This window comes from Labeo rohita, chromosome 2 (genome assembly GCF_022985175.1).
Source record: "Labeo rohita strain BAU-BD-2019 chromosome 2, IGBB_LRoh.1.0, whole genome shotgun sequence".
Taxonomy (NCBI): Eukaryota; Metazoa; Chordata; class Actinopteri; order Cypriniformes; family Cyprinidae; genus Labeo; species Labeo rohita.
Window position 1 is genome coordinate 30,144,371 of NC_066870.1, and position 23,670 is coordinate 30,168,040.

Genomic DNA, 23,670 nt, shown 5'->3' on the forward strand with positions numbered 1-23,670 from the left:
CTTGATATCTGGGGGCGAGAAAAATTGATGGTACGGCATTTGGTTTAAGCCTGCGCTTACATTCATCGCCACCTGTAAACTCTTTCAGTAGCTGTGGTCATCGTATCAGTATTTTATTTTCTGAGTAGTCAGAGTTGTGTTGCAGTAAAAATAGCAACAGGTAGAGCCAGTAGCTCACAGACTGCAACCATTTAATGTCATTAAAATAATGGCATCCCTGATAGTCCAAAATATGTACAAAATGATGTGGATTTTCTAATGGGTTTTCTACTACATATTTCAGTAAGAGACATAATTTACGTTATTTTAAGCCATACCAGACCTAATACCCAGGGTTCCCTTTAAAAAAAAAACATCTTACTGAGCCCAAACTTCAGAACAGTAGTGTATCATTAAAAATATGATCATTAATTTATATTATCAATGAATAAATTGTGATATATTCAAGAAAAATATAAATGAATTTGACACACAATCACATGGTGTGTTACCTCTATGTACGCTGTGTCATTGTTAGCATCTTTAATGAGAGGAAACCACTCTCGAGGGGGTTTAGATAAATGTTTGGAGTCAGTCAGCACCCAGAGCAACTTTGGCCAGCCTGAACAAATACAGACAGACACACACACACACACACAAAACAAACATATAAACTGGATAAAACCACACATATATGTTTAAGACATTATGTTCCTCTATGAAGACTCATGTGCAGGTGGTGTGATGTCTCGCACCTTTAAACTGCATGACATCACCACTAGCACTCTTGGGAAGACCTTTATGACATGCATCACTTGTTAACGCCACGGCAACTCCACAGCTACCCAAAAGGAAACCAATTTGTTGACTCCCAGCATCCTTTGAGGGGAGAGAGCAGGAGGGCACACCTTAGACAAATTTGTTATTGTAAAATTGTTTGTAAGACCATAAAAGCTGTTTTGGTGAACTATCCTTTTAATAATGACTAATTATTCAATCTTCGGAATATGCACAGCCTTGCCTAAGCTGATGTACAGTAGAAATTACCTTCTTTGTAAGTGGTACTTCAATAGGGACAGGAACAACTTCAGCCAAAAGACAGCCATAAAACGCTACCATAAACGCTGCTGGGTCACTGTTGGGGTAAACCAATGCTACCTACAGTAACACATACACATATAGGTTACATTCTTCATCAGTTTTTGAATTTATATCTGTATAGAGTGTATATATCTGATTTTTTGTTTTTATTCAAAGGTTTGGGGTCCGCAAGTTGTTTTAATGATTTTTAAAGTCTTTTATGTTCACCAAGGCTGAATATATTCAATATAAATTACAGTAAAAACAGCAATACTGCAAAATATTATTCAAATTCAAAATAACTGTTTTCTATTTGAATATATTTTAAAGTGAATTTTTCATATCACATGATGCTTGATGCTCAAGAAACATTTCTTATTATTATTATTAATGTTGAAAACAGCTATTTTTTATTTTTGTGCAATCAATTATTTTCGGACTATGTGATGAATAGCAGGGTTGGGGCCATTCATGAATTGAATTGAGAATGAATGGTAAATTCCAATTCACTTCCTGGAATGGAATTGGAATTGGAATTGGAATTGCATGCAGCTGACAGGAAATGGAATTGGAATTGAATTGGAATGTCAGGAAACAGAATTGAAATCAAATAAATTCTACTAAATTCCACTTGAGATATTTAGGCCTGAGAGATGCAATCTTAGCGATGACAATTTTCAGGAAACGATGATAATTCGATGCAATAAAAAGTGAATGAAATACATGAATGAACATGACTCATTTTTTTTGTGAGTTGAGACATATATTATGTGGTAATCATATATTGAATGTATAGTACATCCAGAAACTTATCACCACTGTCATTCAATTATTAATTCATAATGTACAGTTCTCATTTTTATTTACTTGCATTTGATCAACTCTATTTCATACATTACTTGGTATTTGTAAAGCATCATAAATAAAGTTCAAATCTATGTCTCTAAATGCAATCACAAATAAATGCTCAGAAACAGCAATAAACGGAATTCAGTGGAATTTCCCTGAATTAAATTCCACTTCCTGTAATTCCAATTCAATTCCAACTCTGTTTCCTGTAATTGTTGTTGAATTCCAATTCCAATTCCATTTCCTTCTTTGAATTGGAATTGTTGAGTTCATTCCTGAATTGACCCCAACCCTGATGAATAGACACTTCAAAACAACCACATTTATTTGGATAATGCATGCCTGCTAAATAAAAGTATTACTTTTTAAAACAAAGAAAAATTACACTGACCCCAAACTTTTGAACAATACTGTGCATTTTAGAAAAAGACAGTACTTAAATCTACAATTTATCCCCTTTCTTACCCTGTCTCCAGGGTGAATGATTGGCTCTTGTTTGGATCCCAGTTTGTGGAGAAGGTTATAGGCCAACTTTAAACTCTTGGACCAGAGCTTACCTACAAACACAGAAGCAAACAGATATAAATATGAACGCTAAACTAAGACAATAAAATCCAAAGAATGGCTATGAATATATATGCGTGTGTACCATATGTAAGTGTGTACGGTTGTTTGGCATTGCTGTGCGTAGTGGTCAGACAGGGAGCTTTGGGTGCAATGGCTCCCCAGCGCAGAAGGGCTGCTTCCAGGGAGGCAGGGCAGTTCTTGAGTCCGTCAAGCTCGTCTCCTTGTATGGGGGTTGACTCCGCCCCCTCTGGGCGTGGCAGAGAAGGATCAGGCTGTTGCACTGCACATGGCAAATGTGAAGAAGGTTAGCAATGCATTTGCATGTTGATGAGAGACATGTTCTTTATCATCAGGATTCTTTTAAGAGAATTTTAAGAAACAGTTAACCTAAAATTTTTCTTTTATAAACATCATTTATTTATCATCGATGTCAAAAAAAGACAACACAAGGGTGAGGAAATGATAACAGGATTTGGATTTTTGGTTGAACTATCCCTTTAAGCACTTCACCTCGATCTATGCAAAAATAGCTAGATCAAATTAATGTTCTGTGCAGGGTGTGGAGCGTTTAATCTAAGAGTAATGAATTTGAAGACCTTTGACCTGCCAACTGTGAAAGTGTAAGAAGTGTTTCAGTGAACTGGTGCAAGATATATTTAATTGACTTTCACAGCTACACTGCCATTCAAACGTTTTTGAATGCTTTTTTTCATGTTTTTTTCTGCTCATCAAGGCTGTGTTTATTTGATTTAAAATACAGAAAAAAACTGTAATATTGTGAACTATTATTGCAATTTAAAACAGAAGATTTCTATTTTAATATACTTTAAAATAGAATTTATTCCTGTGATTTAAAGCTGAATTTTCAGTATCATTACTCCAGTCTTCAGTGTCACATGATCCTTCAGAAATCTTTCTAATATGCTGATTTATTATGATGAATAAAATGTTAAAAAGAACAGCATTTATTTAAAATAGAAATCTTTTGTCTAGAAAATCCTTCTTGATTTTAGAATTTTTTAGATATTTTGGCTAGAAACAAGACAAAAAAAATCTCACTAAGAAAGCATTTTTTGCAGTGCATTGATGATAAATCAGAATATTTAAATGTTAAAATATTAAAATTCTGGATAGCGTGACCCTAAAGACTGGAGAAATGGGTGATGAAAATTCAGCTTTGCATCACAGAAATAAATTATATTTTAAAGTATATTAAAACAGAAAACTGTTATTTTAAATTGCAATAATATTTCATAATATTACTTTTTTTCTGTATAGTTGATCAAATAAATGCAACTTTAATGAGCATAAGAGACTTCTTTAAAAAAAACATTAAAAATCTTACTTATCCCAAACTTTTGAATGGCAGTGTATGTTCATCTTTGAAATCAAACAAGGATACACAAACAGAGGGGAAAAAATTTCAACCTTCCAGAAGTTCTTCAAAATCCTCCACAAAGAATTCTCTCAGGGGTCTTCGCTTGGGTCGCTTCAATGTGTTAACTAGCTGCTGGATCTTTGCTGACACACGGCTACTAACAGGCACACCTACACACATATATGCAATTATAAACAAAAACAATTTCTCACAACATGAAAACGAATTTTGATTAAATATTTGTTTTGTCATTTTAAATTATCTGAATTCCATGCACACTGAATAAAGTTTCCAAACATAATAAACACATTGTAAATACACATTTAAAAACAGACCTCTGCACACAAACTCACCATCTCCTGTCTCCATCAGCTCAGCGTTGCCATATTTGGGCGGGGGCCTGGTTATCATGGCGACCTGTGGGCGTTGAACAGAGATGGGGGCGGGGTCTGGCATGTAGCTGGTGATATCAGGAGGGGCCGACAGACTGTCTGCAGTACACAAACAAACAGGTTAACTCATCAGAATAGTAACATAAAGCATTAAATGTACCCCAATAAATGTGGTAATTCATTATCAGTTATTAGGAATGACATAAAAGCACATGCAAATAAATTGAAAGTGTATACATATCAAACAGTGCTGTGGAGGTAAACTTTTTAACTACAAGCAAATGCCATTATTGACATTGATATATAATATGTTGATAAAACACAGAAGTGGATCCAGATGCAAATGCACACGCAGTAAAATGAACCCTTGTGCGCGTTCATCTTAAAGGGACAGTTCACCCAAAAACTAAAGTTCTGACATCACTTACTCAAACCTCATGTCTTTTCAAACTTGTTTGGCTTTCACATTCTGAAGAACGATAAAGTCATACAGTTTGGAACAACAACACAAGAGCAAATGATAACAGCATTTATATTTTGAGGTGAACTATCCCATTTATGTCAGACATAGAAACATTAAATACTGACCCTCAGAATCTAGAGACGACCAAGGGCGATCTGATTGGTAGTCAGTTGAGTGCTTGCTAACTATTCCATTCTCAGCAGAAACGCCCATTTCTCTTAAGCCCCACCTTTTCAGAGACAGATGAGACATTGGACCAACTGGGGGAAGAAATTGAAAGTGAAAAATTAACCTGTGGTAGTCATAACAGCAGTAAATTATGTAAATAACACAAAGCTGATTAGCATGAGAAGCTCATTTGCTGAAATCAGTTGAACACTAGAAGCTACTTGGCTGAAACTGATTGGCTGAATTGAGTTGAGCGCAAAGATCTGATTGGCTAAATTTAGTTGAGCATGAGAAGCCAATTGGCTGAAGTGAGATGATCCTGACATAGGAAGGAAGTTTGAAAGAGACCCTTATCAGGTGCCAAAAAAGTCTTATTTTGCGTGAGAAGCTGATTGGATGGGAAAATAGAACTGATTGGCCAAAGTAAGTTGAGTGCAAGGATTTGATTGGCTGAAGGTAGTTAAACGAATAGTTCACTTCCAGAACAAATTTTTTTTAATGTACTTACCCCATTGTCATCCAAGATGTTCATGCCTTTCTTATGTTTTTTGAGGAAAACATTTCAGGAATTATCTCCATATAGTGCACTTCAATGGTGCACGCAAGTTTGAATGTCCAAAATGCAGTTTAAATGCAGCTTCAAAGGGCTCTAAATGATCCCAGCTGACAAACAAGGGTTTTATCTAGAGAAACAATCTGTCATTTTCTTTAAAAAAAAAAAAAAAAAAAAAAAAACACTTTTTAACCTCAAATGCGTGTCTAGTCTAGCTCTGCAATGCATACTCTGTGTAATCTAATACAGTTAGGGTATGTTGAAGAAGGTCAAACAAGGAGAAAATGAGATGGGAGTTTTTCGACCTACCCTAACTTTAACTGTATTGACCCGGATTACACAGAGTATGCATGCGCATTGCAGAGCTAGACAAGATGAGCATTTGAGGTTAAAAAGTATATAAAATATTATTTTTTTTTAGAAAATGACAGATCGTTTCACTAGATAAGACCGTTATTCCTCAGCTGGAAAAAACTCTACATTTTGGATGTTCAAACTTGTGGGCACCATTGTAAATTTTTGTTCTGGAAGTGAACTAAGCATGAGATGCTGATTGGATATAATGAGATGAAAGAAGTTCAGAAGCAAGAGAGTCCCACATCAGAAGTAAAAAAACACTTATTTCATATTAAGTTAATTAAGAATGGTATGTTTGTTGTTCCTATACGTACAGTAATATTCAATATGTGCCAGATATTAGTAAAAGCAACATCTGTTGACAATGACCTAAAAACTAATTTAACATGACTGATTAGTATCAGTATTAGTGTTAGTATTAGTGTTTATTCACTGCCACGTGAATATTTGCATGTGTTCTTACTGCCATATGAATGCATGTTGGTCTCTGCGAGTCGGGCTGCGCTGGCAGAGCTGTTGCTGTGCGACGATGATGACGAAGATGTTGAAGGTGAGCCATGGAGAGCTCTGCTGATCCAGGAGTCCACGCTGACTCCCCCCGCCCTCCCCAGAGAGCCCTCAGCGTCAGAGCCGGAGGACGAGTCTGCAGAGACACAGAGAGAACAGTCACACACACGCTCTTACTCACTGGCTCTTGCACAAAAACACATGCACATAAACGCACCTGGAGGTGTATACGTGTCCATGGAGGTTTGACCGATGAGCGACTGCCGCTTGGATGGCAACAGCACAGCCATCTTTCTCTCACTGTGTCGCTCCAGCGCAGCCTGAACAGCTTCTGAGTGAACATCTGAGAGAGGAGACAGAGTTTTTATACATACATGAAGAGAGCAAAAAGCTTCTTATGTTTATGTATGTGTGTGTGGAATAAAGTTCAGTAGAGTTGCTCTTTTTCTAGCCCGTTCAGAGCTTTATTTAGGATTTATTTATTCAGTGGGTTGTAACATCTAAGTCCAACTGTGCGTTTTGAAGATACAGAACAACCATCTTGGGCACAGTTCACCCAAAAATGAAAATTTAGTCATCATTTACTCACCCTCATGTCATTCCAAACCTGTATAAGTTTCTTTCTTACAGTATGTTAAACAAAAAAGAAGATATTTTGAAGAATGCTGGTAACTGAACAGTTGATGGTCCCTATTGATTTCTATAGTATTTCTTTCCCTACTATGAAAGTCAATGGGGACCAACAACTGTTTGGTTATTCAAAATTCTTCAATATCTTCTTTTGTGTAAAACATAAGAAAGAAAATTATACAGGTTTGGAACGACATGAGGGTGAGTAAATGATGACTAAATTTTCATTTTTGGGTAAACTATTTCGTTAAATGTATTAATTACAACAGATGCACACGAAAAAAAAAAAGAAAAAAAATTATATATATATATGTATTATTGTATATATAGTTTTATTTTAGTATTATATTTCTGTATTTTAACACATTTCAATTACACAATATAAATATAGTATTTTTTTCTCTGCAAATGTATGTTTATATCTCCTAGTTCAGACTCTATAACTCAACTTAATTCAACAATAGCAAGTTTGTCAATTCTGAGGGAAAAAAAACAAGAAGTGTCAGCTATAAACTCTTGATTCTGAGCTGAGGGAAAACAATAGAATGATGAGTTGATTTTTCTTACCAGAATTGTGAGAATAAAGTCAGAATTTCTAAATATGAACTCAAATTTAATTTTTTAAAATCCTTTTATTCAGTGGCTTCCATAGATCTCTTCTGGAAAACTGTCATTTTCTGCCACACGATAAGCTCCGCCCACAAAAAAACATCATCACTGTTTGCAAACACCGAATTGTTCTATATGCAGACGCATGTTGAATATATAGTGTTATGAGATCAGTGTTTTAAATTAAATACCAAAATATGAAATGATGAAAAACCAGTGTGTGGTGGCAAGTCTGTGGGTCATTCACTGAACCGATTTGTTCAGTCATCTAGTTCATTTAGGAATGAACAACAATTGACTGCCTTTATAAGTGAGTAACTGAATCATTAATTTCACCATTTTGTTTAAAAACATGGATTCAATCAGTAACGAAACACTAATGTGGCTTTGTTTGGCGAAATAGGGAACAGACAATATTGTTTATTGAACTGTTGTATAAAATCTAAAAAACTCTTGCTCATCTGATATTGTTTAACTATATCATATGTTATAAACAAAAAACAAGAACTCAATGACAGCGGTATCCATAATCACATTTAGAAATAAACAAAAGTGAAAACTTCAAAAATAACATCACTTTTTGAATATGACCTGCTGCTGATCTGTTTGCTGAAATTGTGGCATAAACTACAAAGAGCTTGTATCATGTCTTCTGGAACTTAGATTGTGTGTGTTTCTGTGTAAATCGGTGCCGTTTTTCTCACCTGAGCGGTAACGTTCATCTCTCGTGCCAGTGGACCGTCTGCGTTGGTAACGGGAGGATGAGGAAGACGATGAAGATGGTGTGACAGGGATGCGGCGCTCTGCCCCTACAGAAAAAACAGAGGGGCAAATGTAACCTTAAAACATTCAAAATCGTATGCTGCTTAGTAAAGCATGGTATGTGTGTTACCTGGTGTATGAGGTAGGTAGGCTTGTAAAAGTTTGGATCTTTTCTTCTCGTAGCCCTTCTGGGTGATATCACCTGAAAACAAATTAAGAAATAAAGTTAAATTGACCAAACAAAACACCCATCATTGCTGCTTTTTATCAGGCACTGCAGTCACTCTCCAAGATGGTTTTTAAACGCATAAATCGACACAAGGACCATTTACGGATGAGACAACTAATAGAGCAACTAATGTTTAATATAAAGAGAGTGTTCAAAAGAAAAGTTCACTGCCTTGCAATAATAGCATCAGAATTCACAGAAGTAAGTACTGTCATATCAGCATATTGCACAAAATATTGTGAAGGGATGCATCATTAATGAAAATAAAACTGAAATCACAATATAGCTTAGTGGAATTCTAAGACACGGCTTGATGGCTTAACATTTTTGAAAAAGAAAAACTTAAAACAGCCATAAATATTAATTTAGCAATTTTTAATTTTTGTATTTTTTTATTATAAGATTTTTATTGAAAAGTGGACTTTTAATTTACAGTGAAATATAACAATATAATTAGTAATGTATCTTACATATGTATGTTTAATAATATTAACAACAACAATAATAATAATAATAATAATTATCATTATTATTATTATAATATTTATTATTAATAATAATTATTATTTATTATATTATTATTAGATTTTACTGAATACTGGACTTTCATTTTACAATGAAATATTACAAGTAATATAATCAGTAATATATCTTATTTATGTTTAATAATATTAACATTAACAATAACAATAACAATATTTAATAATAATAATATATATTTTTTAAATTGAATACTGGACTTTCATTTTCAGTGAAATATTATAATATAATTAGTAATATATCTTAGATTTAGTTTAATAATAATAATAATAATAATAATAATAATATATTTTTATTGAATACTGGAATTTTACAGTAAAATATTACAAGTAATATAATTAGTAATATATCTTATTTATGTTTAATAATATTAATATATGAACAATAACAATATTAAAAAAAATATTATTATTATTATTATTATTACATTTTTATTGAATATTGAAATTTCATTTTACAGTGAAATATTACAGCATAATTAGTAATATATCTTATATACACGTTTAATAATACTAATATTAACAACAGTAATAATAGTAATAATTATATAATTATTATTACTATTATTTATGAATATAATAATAATTATAATATAATAATAATATTTTTTAAATAAAAAAAATACATTGCAATTACATTTTTCCCCAAATTATGCAACCCTAAGAGACATATTTAAGTGACCAAGTGTTAATGAAAAACTGGATAGCAATCTGATCAAAAATTGAATAACACTGCATTATAATGTAATCTCGGAAACTGTCGCAAAAAAAGACACACAGAAACTCGCACATTTGCACCGAATACACAGTGGAAAACAGGATTACTTATAGAAGCTGGATGCTTCTCAAATTAATATTTTACATCTTTCCCAAATCTTTTCCCAAATGATTCAGTGTTGAGCTAGTGCGGTGATTCTAGTAAACAAACACAAGTCTAAACATGCTGCATGCCTGCATCCCAAAATAATATCACAAATAATATCCATGGCAACATAGGTGTGGTGGCCCCCTCAGAGACCCGCAGGAAATGAAGACATTGGAGGCCCTTTTCTCATGAGACTTTCCATCCATTACGAACAACAGAGGGAGAAAAAAAAACAAAAAACTGAACTTTAAATACATTTCTGCATTCATCATAAAAAGAAGATTTGATTGCACACACATGCACAAACCTGGAGGGGAAAACCAGAAAACGTCATGCCATAAACTGGGTTACTAGGTCAGTCTGCACTGAGCTTTACATAACATACATGCACATTCAAAGACAAGATAACATATGCTTATACTGAAACCTAAGCAAACACACACACACATGTAATCAAATCGAACACAAGACAGCATATGCATGTCCATGAGAGCTTACGTACACATACAAACACTGAACCTCAGTGGCTGGCCACTTTATTAGATATGGCTGCTTGTCAAAATAAACAGCCAAACATGGTGCTGTGAACCCCATTTAGAAAGCATGCAGATACCATCGCAATGCTTTAGTGGCTTTCGGACTATCGGATCATTAGAATTGGCACGTTATGGCATGTGATCTGAGTAAATGAGCGTGGGAGGATTGTTGATGCAAGGTTTCTCAGAAACAGTTGACCCTGTGGGATTTACATGCTTGGGTTCACAGAGAACGCTGTGTGAATTCAGCCAGATCTGTGAGAGAAAACACCTTGTTAAACAGAGCTCAAAGGAGCCAGCAGTGGAGTTCCTGTTGTGCAAAAAAACTGGTTTTTCAAATGCACTACAAGTCAAAGCTCAGAGCAATAAACGTGAATGCAAGAAAAGAAATTACACTAAATCACTAAAATTGGACAATAAACTTGTGTGTAAAACTCCTTAAAATACATAAAGAGAAAATGACTGAAAAAAGTTGCAGGTCAAGTGCAAGTACATACTTAGCAAGCATGCATTAAGTTGATAAAAAGTGACAAAGATGTTTATAATGTTTCAAAAGATAAATTGGTGCATTATTAATAATAAATATAGCTGCAAGCAGCGATTACTGGGGTTCAAATGCTTTAAGTCATTTAAGCACATATGAAAAAAGACATTATTTAGCAAGCCTGTAGTCACCTAAATCAATGATTTAAAAAAACATTTTTGGCAAATACAGGTAATTTACCATAGAGATATTATGTTTTTTAATGTTTATGACTGTTATTGTGCCAGCTGTTGTTCGATCCCCTTAAAACTTTGCATGCTTGTTTAGCCTTTCGGCTTTATAGGATTTGTTGTAAATTTGGACACGCCCCTTTTCTAAACGACCCCGTTATAGCTCCCAAAAGGTAAATTTCAATTTTTTTTGATAATTATTGGCCTAGAGGGTCCAGAGAATTGTACAGCAGTGTTTTTTTCCCAGACTGAGTGAAAAACCTAAAACTAGTTCGCAAAAGTAGTTCTCATCTTCTCAATAATTGATTTTGCTAAAAAGAATGAAATGACTCAAAAAAAGATCTGTTCATTTTGCTGAACGAGACTCAATGGTCTGAGTTGGTAAAATGATCTGAACTTCCCATAACTACTACGAGTCATGTCTAAGTTCATTGTCTGTGTACTCCGGCTCAAAAAGGTGGAGTATGGCGAAAAACTTATTTTCGATCCCAGCCGAGGAAGAAGGGTCTTATCTAGCGAAACGATCTGTCTTTTTTTTTTTTTTTTCAAAAATACAAGTTTGTATACTTTTTAAGCACAAAAGCTCGTGTAGCACAGGCTCTGGGATGCGCGTCCACGCCACTATGAAAAGGTAGAGTATGGTGAAAAACTCCATCTCATTTTCTCCTACAGCTTCAGAATCGTCTGACATCGTTGTAAACCTTTTTGTTTGTAAACAGCGTTTGGCTTACTTGCACTTTCTTAGTCTTTGCACGTTCACTTTGTAAACACTGGGTCTGTAGTTTCGCCTACGTTCCACGTGATCTTTCGACGTGATTCAATCGTACGTAGCGTTGTGAACGCACATCCCAGAGCCTGTGCTACACAAGCTTTTGTGCTTAAAAAGTATACAAATTTTTATTTTCAGAAAAAAAATGACGGATCGTTCCACTAGATAAGACCCTTCTTCCTCGGCAGGGATCATTTAGAGCCCTTTGAAGCTGCATTTAACCTACATTTTGGAAGTTTAAAATCGGTGCACCAATAAAGTCCATTATATGAAGAAAAATGCTGAAATGTTTTCCCCAAAAACCATAATTTCTTCACGACTGAAGACAGAAAGACATGAACATCTTGGATGACAAGGGGGTGAGTAAATTATTTGTGAATTGTTGTTCTGGAAGTGAACTTTTCCTTTAGTCGTCCGAATAATCTACAGATGACTCGCTTACAAAAAATAATCATTAGTGACAGCCCTAGTTTCAATGTATGTGCTTGAACCCCTAACAAATGTTTCTTGAGCAACAAATCAGCATATTAGAATGATTTCTGAAGAATCATGACACTGAAGACTGGTGTAATGATGCTGAAAATTCAGCTTTGCATCACAGGAATAAATTACCATTTAAAATATGCTAAAATAGGAAATGGTTATTTTAATCCTAATATTATTTAACAATTTTTTTTGTGAAACTTGATTTCAGACTTTGATTTCACGAAATCTGAGCTCAGTGTGTGACATGTTGACATCTCTTCTAAAACTCTGGATTCAAAAAGAACTATTTTTTCACAAATCAAAATCACTACTTATCTCTTGAACTTCCATCAACACCGCTAGGACAGCCAGAGCACAAACTTCATGCACAAAAATCACACTTGACATGGATTTTCATTTTGCCTCAAGGAATGCTTCCAGCATCTTGCGTAACCCAGGTTATATATTCAACATCTAGGATGTTTGGGAAGCTAGAAGGGGTTCTACCCAACAGAAGGACCTTAGACACGCTTGTAAAATCTGGTATATAAACCCACAGTCAGTTTCTGACCTGCTGTCCAACTTACTGGCATGCAGCAATGATCAAGACAAACATGATAACATCAGTATAATAGTCATTTATGACTCTGAAACTCACTCCACATTGTTCAAACCTTCACTGAAGGTGTAAGAGTCATCTGACCTGAAACTGAAGCTGATTATTGGTGGTTGATTATTAATACTGTGCAGATTAGACTTATATCACTCTAGAAATGATAACAGAAGAACTACAGAGAATAAAAGCACACACAGACATTTTGTCTGGGTTGTGCAACAACACAATTAATTTGAGTGTAACTGGAAAAAGATGATTTAATCACTTTCCCTTTGGGATTAATAAAGTAACTCAACTCAACTCAAAAAGCATCAGTAATACAACTTGAAATTATGTATGACGACACTCGAGTAGACTATCTGCAATCATATCATTGCGATAAAAACTATTATGTTTATTATTACTACTTATTTAAAATCTAAATGATCCCCAAATTCATTTTAGGAATCGCTTAATTCACATAAAAGCATGATATTGCTGTCATCCAGAGGATGACCGCTCTGAACTTTAGTAGGCCTATCTGGCTGATGTTTTGCAGGTTTCCCCGTTTAGAGATGTAAGACTAGCAGGTGAGAGCTGAACCAACCAATCTAATGCCAACACCATCATAAACAGCATAATAAAACTGTATGTAGGTCACGTCTTACACAAACACACACACTCTGCTCTAAGACAGCCTGGAGCTCTAGATGAATGCAAAAGCATGGAAATTAGGAGAGAACAGAATTTTTCGGAGAAAGAGTGTATGACATTCCTTCTATAAAACAACAATATTTATGATTACATCAACTTTTATAAAACTCCCATTAATAATTCTAGTAATAAAAGAGAAAAATCTGATATCTTTGAGGCAGTAAGCTGTATATGTGTATATATGTGAGCAAAAGAAAAAGAGAGAGAGAGAATGGATAAAAATAGCATCATGACAGGCTTTTGGACAGCTGCAGTTGTGGAAAGAGTAACTTCCCATGACAACCCACCAATAAACATACACACACATTAAGTATTAAAGGTTATGCATCTAGTTGTTCACTTAATAAACATTATGAGGCTAAACATTACAAAAGCACACTCGCAGAACCCTTTTACATATACAACACAAAATATTTATCTTTGGAAAGTGCCCACTGATCCATTGGAAAGAACAGTTAAATAAATAAATAAATAAATAAATTCCTTCCCTTTCCAGCTTTGTGAATGAATGTCTGAGAACCTTTAGTCTGAAATAGAGTTTCCCAAACTGGGGTATATAAGTCAATTTAATAATGATTAAATTATTTTAATAAAATAATAATTTTAAAATAAAAACAAGTCAAAATAAAACATAATGTTAAATATTTTATTTCTTAACATGCACATCATGTGAACATTAACTGACATCAGAGAAAAAAAGACCATGCAACTACATTGGCCCTATAAAAGTTTTATTTTTCCCAAATTCCATTTTGTAGTTGTTGTGGACTGGTTTTTTTTTTTTTTTCAGTTTAAATTTAAAAAGCATGTCTAATTAATTTAAATCATGAAACCTGCGCAACTTAACAGCAATTTATTAAAAATATAACAAAAATTTTTTTACAGCCCTATGAAATACATTTTATTTTTCCTCAGATTTGTTATTTTGTACCAAATTCTGTGTTTTCCATTCATTTTTTTCCCCATTTTAATAGTTTTATTAAATTTTATTGAACAAACGCATCTCTAAATAATTAATTTTATTAAAAAATATACTTGTGTATTTACATTTTTCTGGTAAATATTCCTTAAAAATAACATTTTAATAATAATTTTATAAATAGTACTAGTGCTATCATTACAATCAGTAATATATTTCTGTCACAGTTTCTTCAAGTTAAACCGAACTTTTATTTTGACGGGTATATGATATGAAAATATATATGAAAAATGGTCATGAAGTGACTCTAACAGCAGTTCTAGAGAGTATGTGTTCATTTATATATTGAAGCAGCATAGGCTGAAAACACAGCAAGCGTCACATGCGCTTCAGTATGTCTGTAGAAAAAAAATGTACGTCTGCGCCATTCATTCATACAGAGACACACAGAAAATGAGGGATACCTATTTTAAACATTTAATATTCACAGACACTAGTCCATATCACATTTTACTTTGACTTTGATTTAAACCTACTTTATTCATTTATTCATCCAAAATTTGGCAAATTCCATGACATTCCGCGTCATACAGTAAATTCCATTTTTATGACTGGATTCCGCGGTTCAATCTGTGTTTACTGCATTCCAAAAATCATAGGGCCCTACAAATGTACTGTTCAATCATTGAAATATAAACTTAAAATCTCAGGGGATACTTCAAGTAAATATTTTAGGTCAAAGGGGTTTGGCTGACAAAAAAAAATATTTGGAAAACCCTGGCCTGGACAATATAACAGGGAACACAAAGAACTGCCTCAATACAAAACATTTCTTGTGAAGATAAATGAAAAGCAGATTTGCAGCCAAACAGACCTGCTTCACACTGAACAGTCCATGTGCTACACCGGCCATAGGAACTAGAGTATAAACTCTGTTTACTTTCAGAGTCTCTGTACACTATAACACACATTTAAATTCATGGCCACAGCCTTTCTTACCAAAATGACTTGGTTGAGAGTGCAATTACTGAATCAGGCAGTGAAACACATATTCAAAACATAACACTACATCTCAGAAGAACGTTAAATTGCAAACACAAGTATTGCAACAGTGCCAAACAAAGACAAGTCGAGCTAACAAATCTTGTTTTAGGCTTCAAACTGCCTTGGGCTGAACAACACAGAGCTACTCTGTTTGTAGTACAAGTATAGAGTTGTTTATGAAAGCAGAAATAAGGGTGAAGGGCTTACTAATAGTTCACTACAGATGAATATGACTCCTGGAGGTGATGAATCTAGCCTTAACAGAATAATTTTGCCATTATTTAGTCACCATCATGGAGTTCCCAACCTGTATTTTACTTCTGTAGATCACAAGAGATTTGTTTTTAAAGAATATCCTGTCTGCTCTATTCAGTATAATGAATTCGAATGTGACTGGGGCTCTCAAGCTTCAAAATGACAATAAAAGCACCATAATACTAGGGCTGCAACGATTAATCGAACGATGTCGTGAGGCGCGTTTAGTCAATGAAGCCGGTACTTTGATTAGTAGTAAAGCTCCATCACGTGCGTTCAAAATCGAATTCGATTTTGCGCGCGATTTGGCGTAGCTTGTCAGTGCTTTACGGCTCTGTGTATTACTTGCTCTGTGTACTGAACGCACGTGATGGAGCTTTACTACTAATCAAAGTACATGGCTTCATTGACTAAACGCGCCTCACGACATCATTCGATTAATCGTTGCAGCCCTACATAATACAGCAGAATATAGCATGACTCATGCACTATATCATGCATTATATCATGCATAAATCTTCTAAAACCATATGGTGGTTGTGTGAGCAACAGGCGGAAATCATTATTCATTGTTACTGATGTCAAAATGCAATCATTAATGTATCTGAGTATTCCATTTATCATGTGAGTTGAGATGTTACATAAAGCCCCCCAGAATACTGCAATATGTCAGCAGGAAACTTTAACAGATCTATATTCTCATGCAGTTTCTACAGATGCAGCATTTTAACTGTACAACTTCAGCTGCAGGAGGATTCCTCTCACATACTGTAGTTATAAATGCACGCTTAAACACACCAATAAAACACGTTAACATGCAGGTGAAATTGTGGTAATGAGCAAAAATAGCTTATACTGTTTTAAGTTGTAGTTAACCCCCTCACTCATACAGTTGCAACGTCATTTTGATCACATACTGTAAAATTAGTATCAAACAGTCTCAGAAGACTTGGAATACAGCAGACAAATACTTTTTATGATGCTTTTGTGTCCTTTTTGAAGGTTGAAAGCTCCCATTTGCAGGCATTGTCATTGCAGTCAGAGCAATCTGTGTTCCAAGGAAAAATTAAAGTCATACAGTTTTGAAATGACAAGAGGGTGAGTAAATGATGAAAAGATCACCTTAAAGGTGAAGTGTGCACTTCACCTTTAAAGTGATATTTCACCACCCCATTCTGTCTCTCTCTGGGCCACTATTGAGTTTATGAAAATCTGACCTACCTGCTGAGGGTGACCTACCGGAAGTTTAAACTGTCATGTTTACTAGTACAACATGGGTAGCACATCTCAGCAGATAGAAAAGTTAGGTTGTATTAAACCACTAGCCTGATTCTAAAATGACACACTTGATGCTATTAAATTTAATTGCAAAAAACAGTTTACCTATCATCCATTGTTTGGCCAAACAAGTAGTCCTCCTACAAACATGTGCCATAGGTTGAGGTAATGCTGCTATGTCAGGCTGCTCAAATGACCAGTATGATGTTTTGACAGCACCACAGTGTTTACACTCTTAAGCATGTAAACCCACAAACGGCTTACTTAAAGTTGTCCCAACACATTCATCTGAGAAAGTATTAACATCAAAAAACTTCACCCTTAAAAGGGATAATCCACCCAAAAATCAAATTCTGTCAATTACTCACCCTCATGCTGTTCCAAACCTGCACGACTTCTATAGAACACAAAAGACTGATTACTGATCTTTTCCATTCAGTATGTGACTGGGAAACAGGACTATCAAGCTCCAGAAATGACAAAAAGCACCATAAATGCACCATAAAGAAAGTCCATAAGGCTTCTGCACTATTCCAAGTCATCTGAAGCCAATGGCTTTGTGTGAGAAACAGACCTTCATTGTAAAAAAGGCAAGCTTGGAAATTCTTATAACAACATTTTTGTGTTGTGTTCCACAGAAGAAAAAAAAACAGACATGAGGGCAAGTAATGAAAGAATTTTCTTTTTTTTGGAATAACTATCACTTTTTAAAAACAGAAGTTTGTCCCAGAACTGAAGGTGGAAAAAAGAAATCTAAAAAAAATCTAAAAGCTAAAATTCTCTCTCATTCATCATCAATGTAATAACTTAAACACAATATTCGGGGGGTAGATTTACATTTGATCGTGATTCAGTCTTCTAGAATCACAGGGAAGTAAGGATGCACCCATAACCATATTCACAAAGGCACAGAAAATGAAAACGCGTTCTACAGAGTGGTAGCCTGTTACATTAGAGTAGGCCTACATACAATTTCTCTTGTCACATAAACAGAGTAAGAAGAGATGACTGATAGGACGATGGCGAATTATTCGCAGATCCTGAGCATTGCGAATCTCGAAAGTGAAAGTAAAAAGCGAGTATTATTATTAATATTATTAATAACAGCTCCCTGATGCCCGCAATTTATATACAGGATAATTGCCAACAACATAATTGTGAGAGAAAGCATTAAAAATATGTAAAAACATGGTATTGGGATTTGGGCACATCCCTAATGGGAAGTGTTAAATATTTTTGATTTATTAGGAAGATTATAGTTATTAGGAAACACTGGTTTACTGAGTCAGGACTACTCATACTACAGACTGGTGTGTTTTTGTATCAAAATACTGATGCATTTGATGTCCATTGTGCACAAAATATGCTATGGAAAAACTTGAAAAATCATGAATCGATTTTTAATTGATTCATGACCCCAAAAATCGATTTGAATCGAATCAGCAGGTGCCTAAAGATTCCCACCCCTAATACTCACCAACAACTGATATAGACACAAAGTAATGTGTTGAGATGCAGCGTCTTAAAGGGAAAGTTCACCCAAAAATAAAAATCTGTCATTAATTGCTCACCTTAATGTCGTTTCAAACCTTCGCTCATCTTCGGAACACAAATTAAGTTATTTTTGATGAAATCTGAGAGCTTTCTGATGCTGCATAGACAGCAACACAACTACCATGTTCAAGACCCAGAAAGGAAGTAAAATAGTCCGTGTGACAGCATTGGTTCAACCGTAATGTTATAGTACGACAATACTTTTTGTGCTCGAAGATAACAACTTTATTCGCAAATTTTTTGTTCACGAGAGTACCACGACGCATGCGTACAGTGCTACTGATGCAAGAGCTGGCATTCTGACATAGAACATCCATCTCTCTCAATTCATTGTCTGTATATTCTGGTTCAAGTAAGTAGGGCTGGGTAAAAAATTGCAAGTCATTCTCTCTGTCGAAATCTTCAGACATGTGTACGAAGGCTGTTTTATGTACAGCATGCGTCTTCATCTGCTTGTAAACAAAGCGCAGCGCATCCGGGTTCCACGTCAGAATGCCAGCTCCTGCATCAGCAGCACCGAAACATATTAAGAACATTTTAGCTAAATCTAAAGACCTTTTTCCTCTATAAAGAACCTTTTGTTGAATGGAAGGGATCCATGGATGTTAAAGGTTCTTCATAGTTCATAGACACTAATAAAAAACCTTTGTTATGAGTGTATAACGTATATTTCCTTTTCATTATTAATACAATAAGCCTTGCTGTAACACTTTAATACCATGCAGAATCCATATGTAAATAGTAATAGCTCTGCCAGTGCTGACACCTGTACACACAGGTGAAAATGTCATTCTAACACACCCGTATTTACACACAGTCCTCCTGTTTGCAATCATTCCAACAAAGCAGCTCACTGAGGAAATATTATTAGAAGAACCAGAATTATTTCGCTGGATCTATAATAAAGCAGAAAGAGCAGAAGAGTCGTCATGTTATCAGTTTAATAAAACTATGACAGACACTTGTCACTCATCAAAATCAGAGCACATAAATACATGATTATACTCCGCATGAGTGCATTAGTGTAAGTATATGTAACTCTGATCAGATGAGGACCCTAATCCTCCAGAATGACTCTTCTGCCCCCATAAGCCTTTGTCCGCAGAGCCAATCCGAATACAGCATGAGAGACTGAGAACCAATGAAACAATTGCCTGTGGCAAGAAAGCCAATCAGACGACAGCATGCGTGGAAACTAGGCCAGAAGCCAAAGCAACAGAACAGTGACAACAGATGCCCCAATCCATACACACAAATAGGATATTGTGATATACGACAAGCTTACGAATACACGTCACACACGCTAATTTATATTTGTATCTGACATTTATGCACATGAAAATTTTGTCTTAAGTATATAATAAAAAGCTCCAAAATATAAGGCATTTTGGGAAAAATTTCCCTCTTAAGTATCCAACCCCGTTTTATTGGACCGGGTCAGGAGTCAATGGGAACATTCTGAACTCCTGAACTGTTTGTGTTGGAACAGACATCATGATGGATTATTTAATATCTGATTGAAGTACACAAAATAACAGAGCGCTGTCTCATGCGCACAGGGACGGCGGCAGATGTGGCCTAATAAGGGGAATCATCCTTCTCTGGGTCTCTCTGTTAGGAGAAATGATGCAATCTACATGAAACATAAACCACAAAACACAGACACCCTTCTGCACTGAACTGGCCATGTGGCACCACTGTCTTCATGAACTGGGTTAAGTCTTTACTCATTATGGCAATGCTGTGATATTCATACTAAACTATTTTAAACTATTTTCCCATTCTTGTCTCATTTTTATACAAGTGTTTTCTTTTTTCTTTTTTGTAAGCAGCTTGGAAATGAGAAACTACATGGAATATTTGAGCTTGTAAAAATGTTTTTCTCAGGCATAACAAATGCAATCATCTCTCCTTGATGCCGTTCAACAAGTAGGGCTGACTACTGCCCACTGCGGAAGGGGATTTCAGAATGGGGTCCACACTCCCCCAGGGGACAGCTAGTGGGTCAGTGAAAATAATTGTCTTGATGCAAAATGCATGTTCACATAGTTTTGCAATAAATCAGTTTCTAAAAATGTGCTCAAAAATAGATTTAACATCATTTTTAGTCTGCTGACTAGTTGTATAAGCTTTAAAGCTGCTTTGAAGAGATATTTATTGTGCAAATATATTTAAATGGTTTCTCTTATATTCCTTTATACATATACTACCAGTCAAAAGTTTTTGAACAGTAAGATTATTAATGTTTTTTTTTTTTAAAGAAGTCTCTTCTGCTCACCAAGCCTGTATTTATTTGATCCAAAAACAGCAAAAACAGCAAACTTTCGAAATATTTTTACTATTTAAGATAACTGTTTTCTATTTGAATATATTTTAAAATGTAATTTATTCCTGTGATTTTAAAGCTGAATTTTTAGCATTACTCATCACATGATCCTTCAGAAATCATTATAATATTCTGATTTGCTGCTCAAAAACGTTTATTAATATTATTAAGTTGAAAACAGCTAAGTAGAACAGTCTTTATTTGAAATAGAAATTCTTTGTAACATTATAAATGTCTTTATCGTCACTTTATCATCACCTCCCCCCCAAAAAAAAAAAACAGTTATACTGACTCCAAGCTTTTGAATGGTATAGTGTATGTTACAAAAGCTTTTTATTTCAAATAAATGCTGCTTTTTAATCTTTTTATTCATCAAAGAAGTCTGAAAATTGTACTCAACTGTTTTAAATATTGATAATAATAATAATAATAATAATAAAAATGTTTCTTGAACAGCAAATCAGCATATTAGAATGATTTTTGAAGCATCGTGTGAAGACTGGAGTAATGATGCTGAAAATGTAGCTTTGATCACAGGAATAAATTACATTTTAAAATATATTCAAAAAGAAAGCAGGTATTTTAAATAGTAAAAATATTTCTAAATTGAACTGTTTTGCTGTACTTTGGATCAAATAAATGCAGGCTTGGTGAGCCGAAGATACTTCTTTAAAAAAACATAAAAAATCTTTACTGTTCAAAAACTTTTGACTGGTAGTTAACTTACACAATAAAATATTTTGCAGATAACATTTCAATAATTTTGGCTTTAGCACAGTGAAAAATAAAAGAAAATCATTTACAAACAGGCTGTCTTTTTTCATTTTTTTCCTAACAAGGAGATATATTTGGGGGTCCTTGGAATAAAAGTTTGAAACCCCAAATCAAGGATGGTCAAAATAAACTGTGGTCATAAAACATTTTTACTGAAAATTTTGTTTATGACCATTATGAAGCTGATTGCTTGCTTATTTGTGTGCACATTTAATAGTCATCCCAATATGTGTGATCAGAAACATTTACACTATCTTCAATCACATGGGTTTCTCATGTAATATCACAGAGTGAAAGAGAGAGCTGCACTGGGTGGTTAAAACTTTGACCAAGCGCATTACTTGCAGAATAGACAACAAAGAAAAGCCGAAGGAATGCCCCAATGTTTTACACATACCAGCTTCACTTATAACTGATTTACGTGCCCTATATATTCACAAAGGCGGTGGCCGTGTTATGAACAGCTCACTGGAATGGAGAATGGAAACGGAATATGAGAGAGAGAGAGAGAGAGAGAGAGAGAGAGAGAGAGAGAGAGAGAGAGACACTTTAAATTCCAAAAGACACGTCTCCCTTTATACATCCCAACAACAACGAATCAAAAGTGTGCTGTAACGTCTTAAAATACACATTTCTGTCCTCATCCAAGGTCACCGGAACCGCTCCGTCCGGTTCTGCAAACGTAAACACGCGCTCACTTAAATCTGATACATTTATCGAGCGCGCCGAGCCGTTCATCTCTCCTGTCGTTCACTTTCTCCCTCTCAGACCGGGCGAACGGACAACTAACGTTAACGTTACTCACCCTCCGACAGCTCCAGCTCCAGCTCCGCGAGCCGTGCGCGCACCTCCAACGGCAGCGGTAACGAATCACGGTCTGCCATTGCGACTCCAACACATCCGAGCCTCGGTGTCTCTCTGTGTCTCCCGAGCACACGGTGTCAAACGTGTATTTCACGGTGCAAAAATAGACCGCATGAGTGTGAGCGCGGATGGACAGCGAGCAGACGCGTTACTGGAGACCCGTCATCACCGGGCGGGTTTTTTCGGTTTTCGGTTTCGCTCGGCTTCCCTCTGATCCTAGATTGTAGTGGTGCACAGGAGCGAAGCTGCCCGTGTATCCACTGCGGTGCCACCGTGCCCGCTGCTGCTGCCGTCTCGCTCACGTGACCGCGGTGCTCGTTCAAACGCAGTAGAGAGCTACAGTGCGCGCGCGCGCACCGGCTATAACGGAAAGCGGCAGCTGTGTGAGGAGAAAACGACCTACACTGCCATCAAAACACGCCCCAGGTGAATGCGGGGGGGCACACCGGCTCTTCATGCGTCAATTTCTTAAGAATAATCTAATATAAAGATTTTCACACATTTTACGAGATGTTATAAAATTACTATTAATTCACAATTCAGTCACTTTTTTACTCATTACAGTACTGAAATATTTATTTTATTAATTAAAGAGAAAAGTAGACTACTCAATATATTTATGTAACGTTACACGTTTTGTTAATATTTAATAGTCATAATTATGAAGTATTAGCTATTTGTTATGTCATTGTCATATATAGGCTCATACAAATTAATTATGATTAATTAATAATTATGTTTATTTATATATTTATTATATCATATTATTTATTTTGTTCGATATTCTTTTATTAGTGTATAAATCAAAATGTTTAGAGTGGTTATGATGCCTCCTGCTGGTGAAAGCAAAGTAGTCAAATCAAAGAGCAGATAATTTATAGCCGAAACGCACATCTTTAAATTAACTTAAAAAAGATTGATTAAAGCATGGATGTT

The 23,670-nt window shown here is 35.1% G+C and overlaps 1 protein-coding gene and 1 pseudogene across 2 annotated transcripts in view; one reads left to right on the plus strand and one right to left on the minus strand.

The window, feature by feature from the left end:
- Positions 1-23,072, minus strand: part of dip2cb (disco-interacting protein 2 homolog Cb) — a 41,395-nt gene extending 18,323 nt beyond the window's left edge. For both annotated transcript variants that reach the window (XM_051092687.1, XM_051092682.1), the window contains exons 1-13: positions 22,676-23,072; positions 8,425-8,496; positions 8,237-8,341; positions 6,511-6,636; positions 6,250-6,429; positions 4,834-4,968; positions 4,207-4,344; positions 3,904-4,023; positions 2,558-2,755; positions 2,374-2,465; positions 1,027-1,137; positions 735-858; positions 492-601 (exon numbers count right to left, since the gene is read on the minus strand). In XM_051092687.1, the coding sequence (XP_050948644.1) occupies positions 492-601; positions 735-858; positions 1,027-1,137; positions 2,374-2,465; positions 2,558-2,755; positions 3,904-4,023; positions 4,207-4,344; positions 4,834-4,968; positions 6,250-6,429; positions 6,511-6,636; positions 8,237-8,341; positions 8,425-8,496; positions 22,676-22,754 (1,590 nt within the window). In that variant the 5' untranslated portion in view covers positions 22,755-23,072. The remainder of the gene's footprint in view (positions 1-491; positions 602-734; positions 859-1,026; positions 1,138-2,373; positions 2,466-2,557; positions 2,756-3,903; positions 4,024-4,206; positions 4,345-4,833; positions 4,969-6,249; positions 6,430-6,510; positions 6,637-8,236; positions 8,342-8,424; positions 8,497-22,675) is intronic.
- LOC127152299 (tripartite motif-containing protein 16-like protein) overlaps positions 1-23,670 on the plus strand; it is a 247,054-nt pseudogene that overhangs the window by 122,116 nt on the left and 101,268 nt on the right.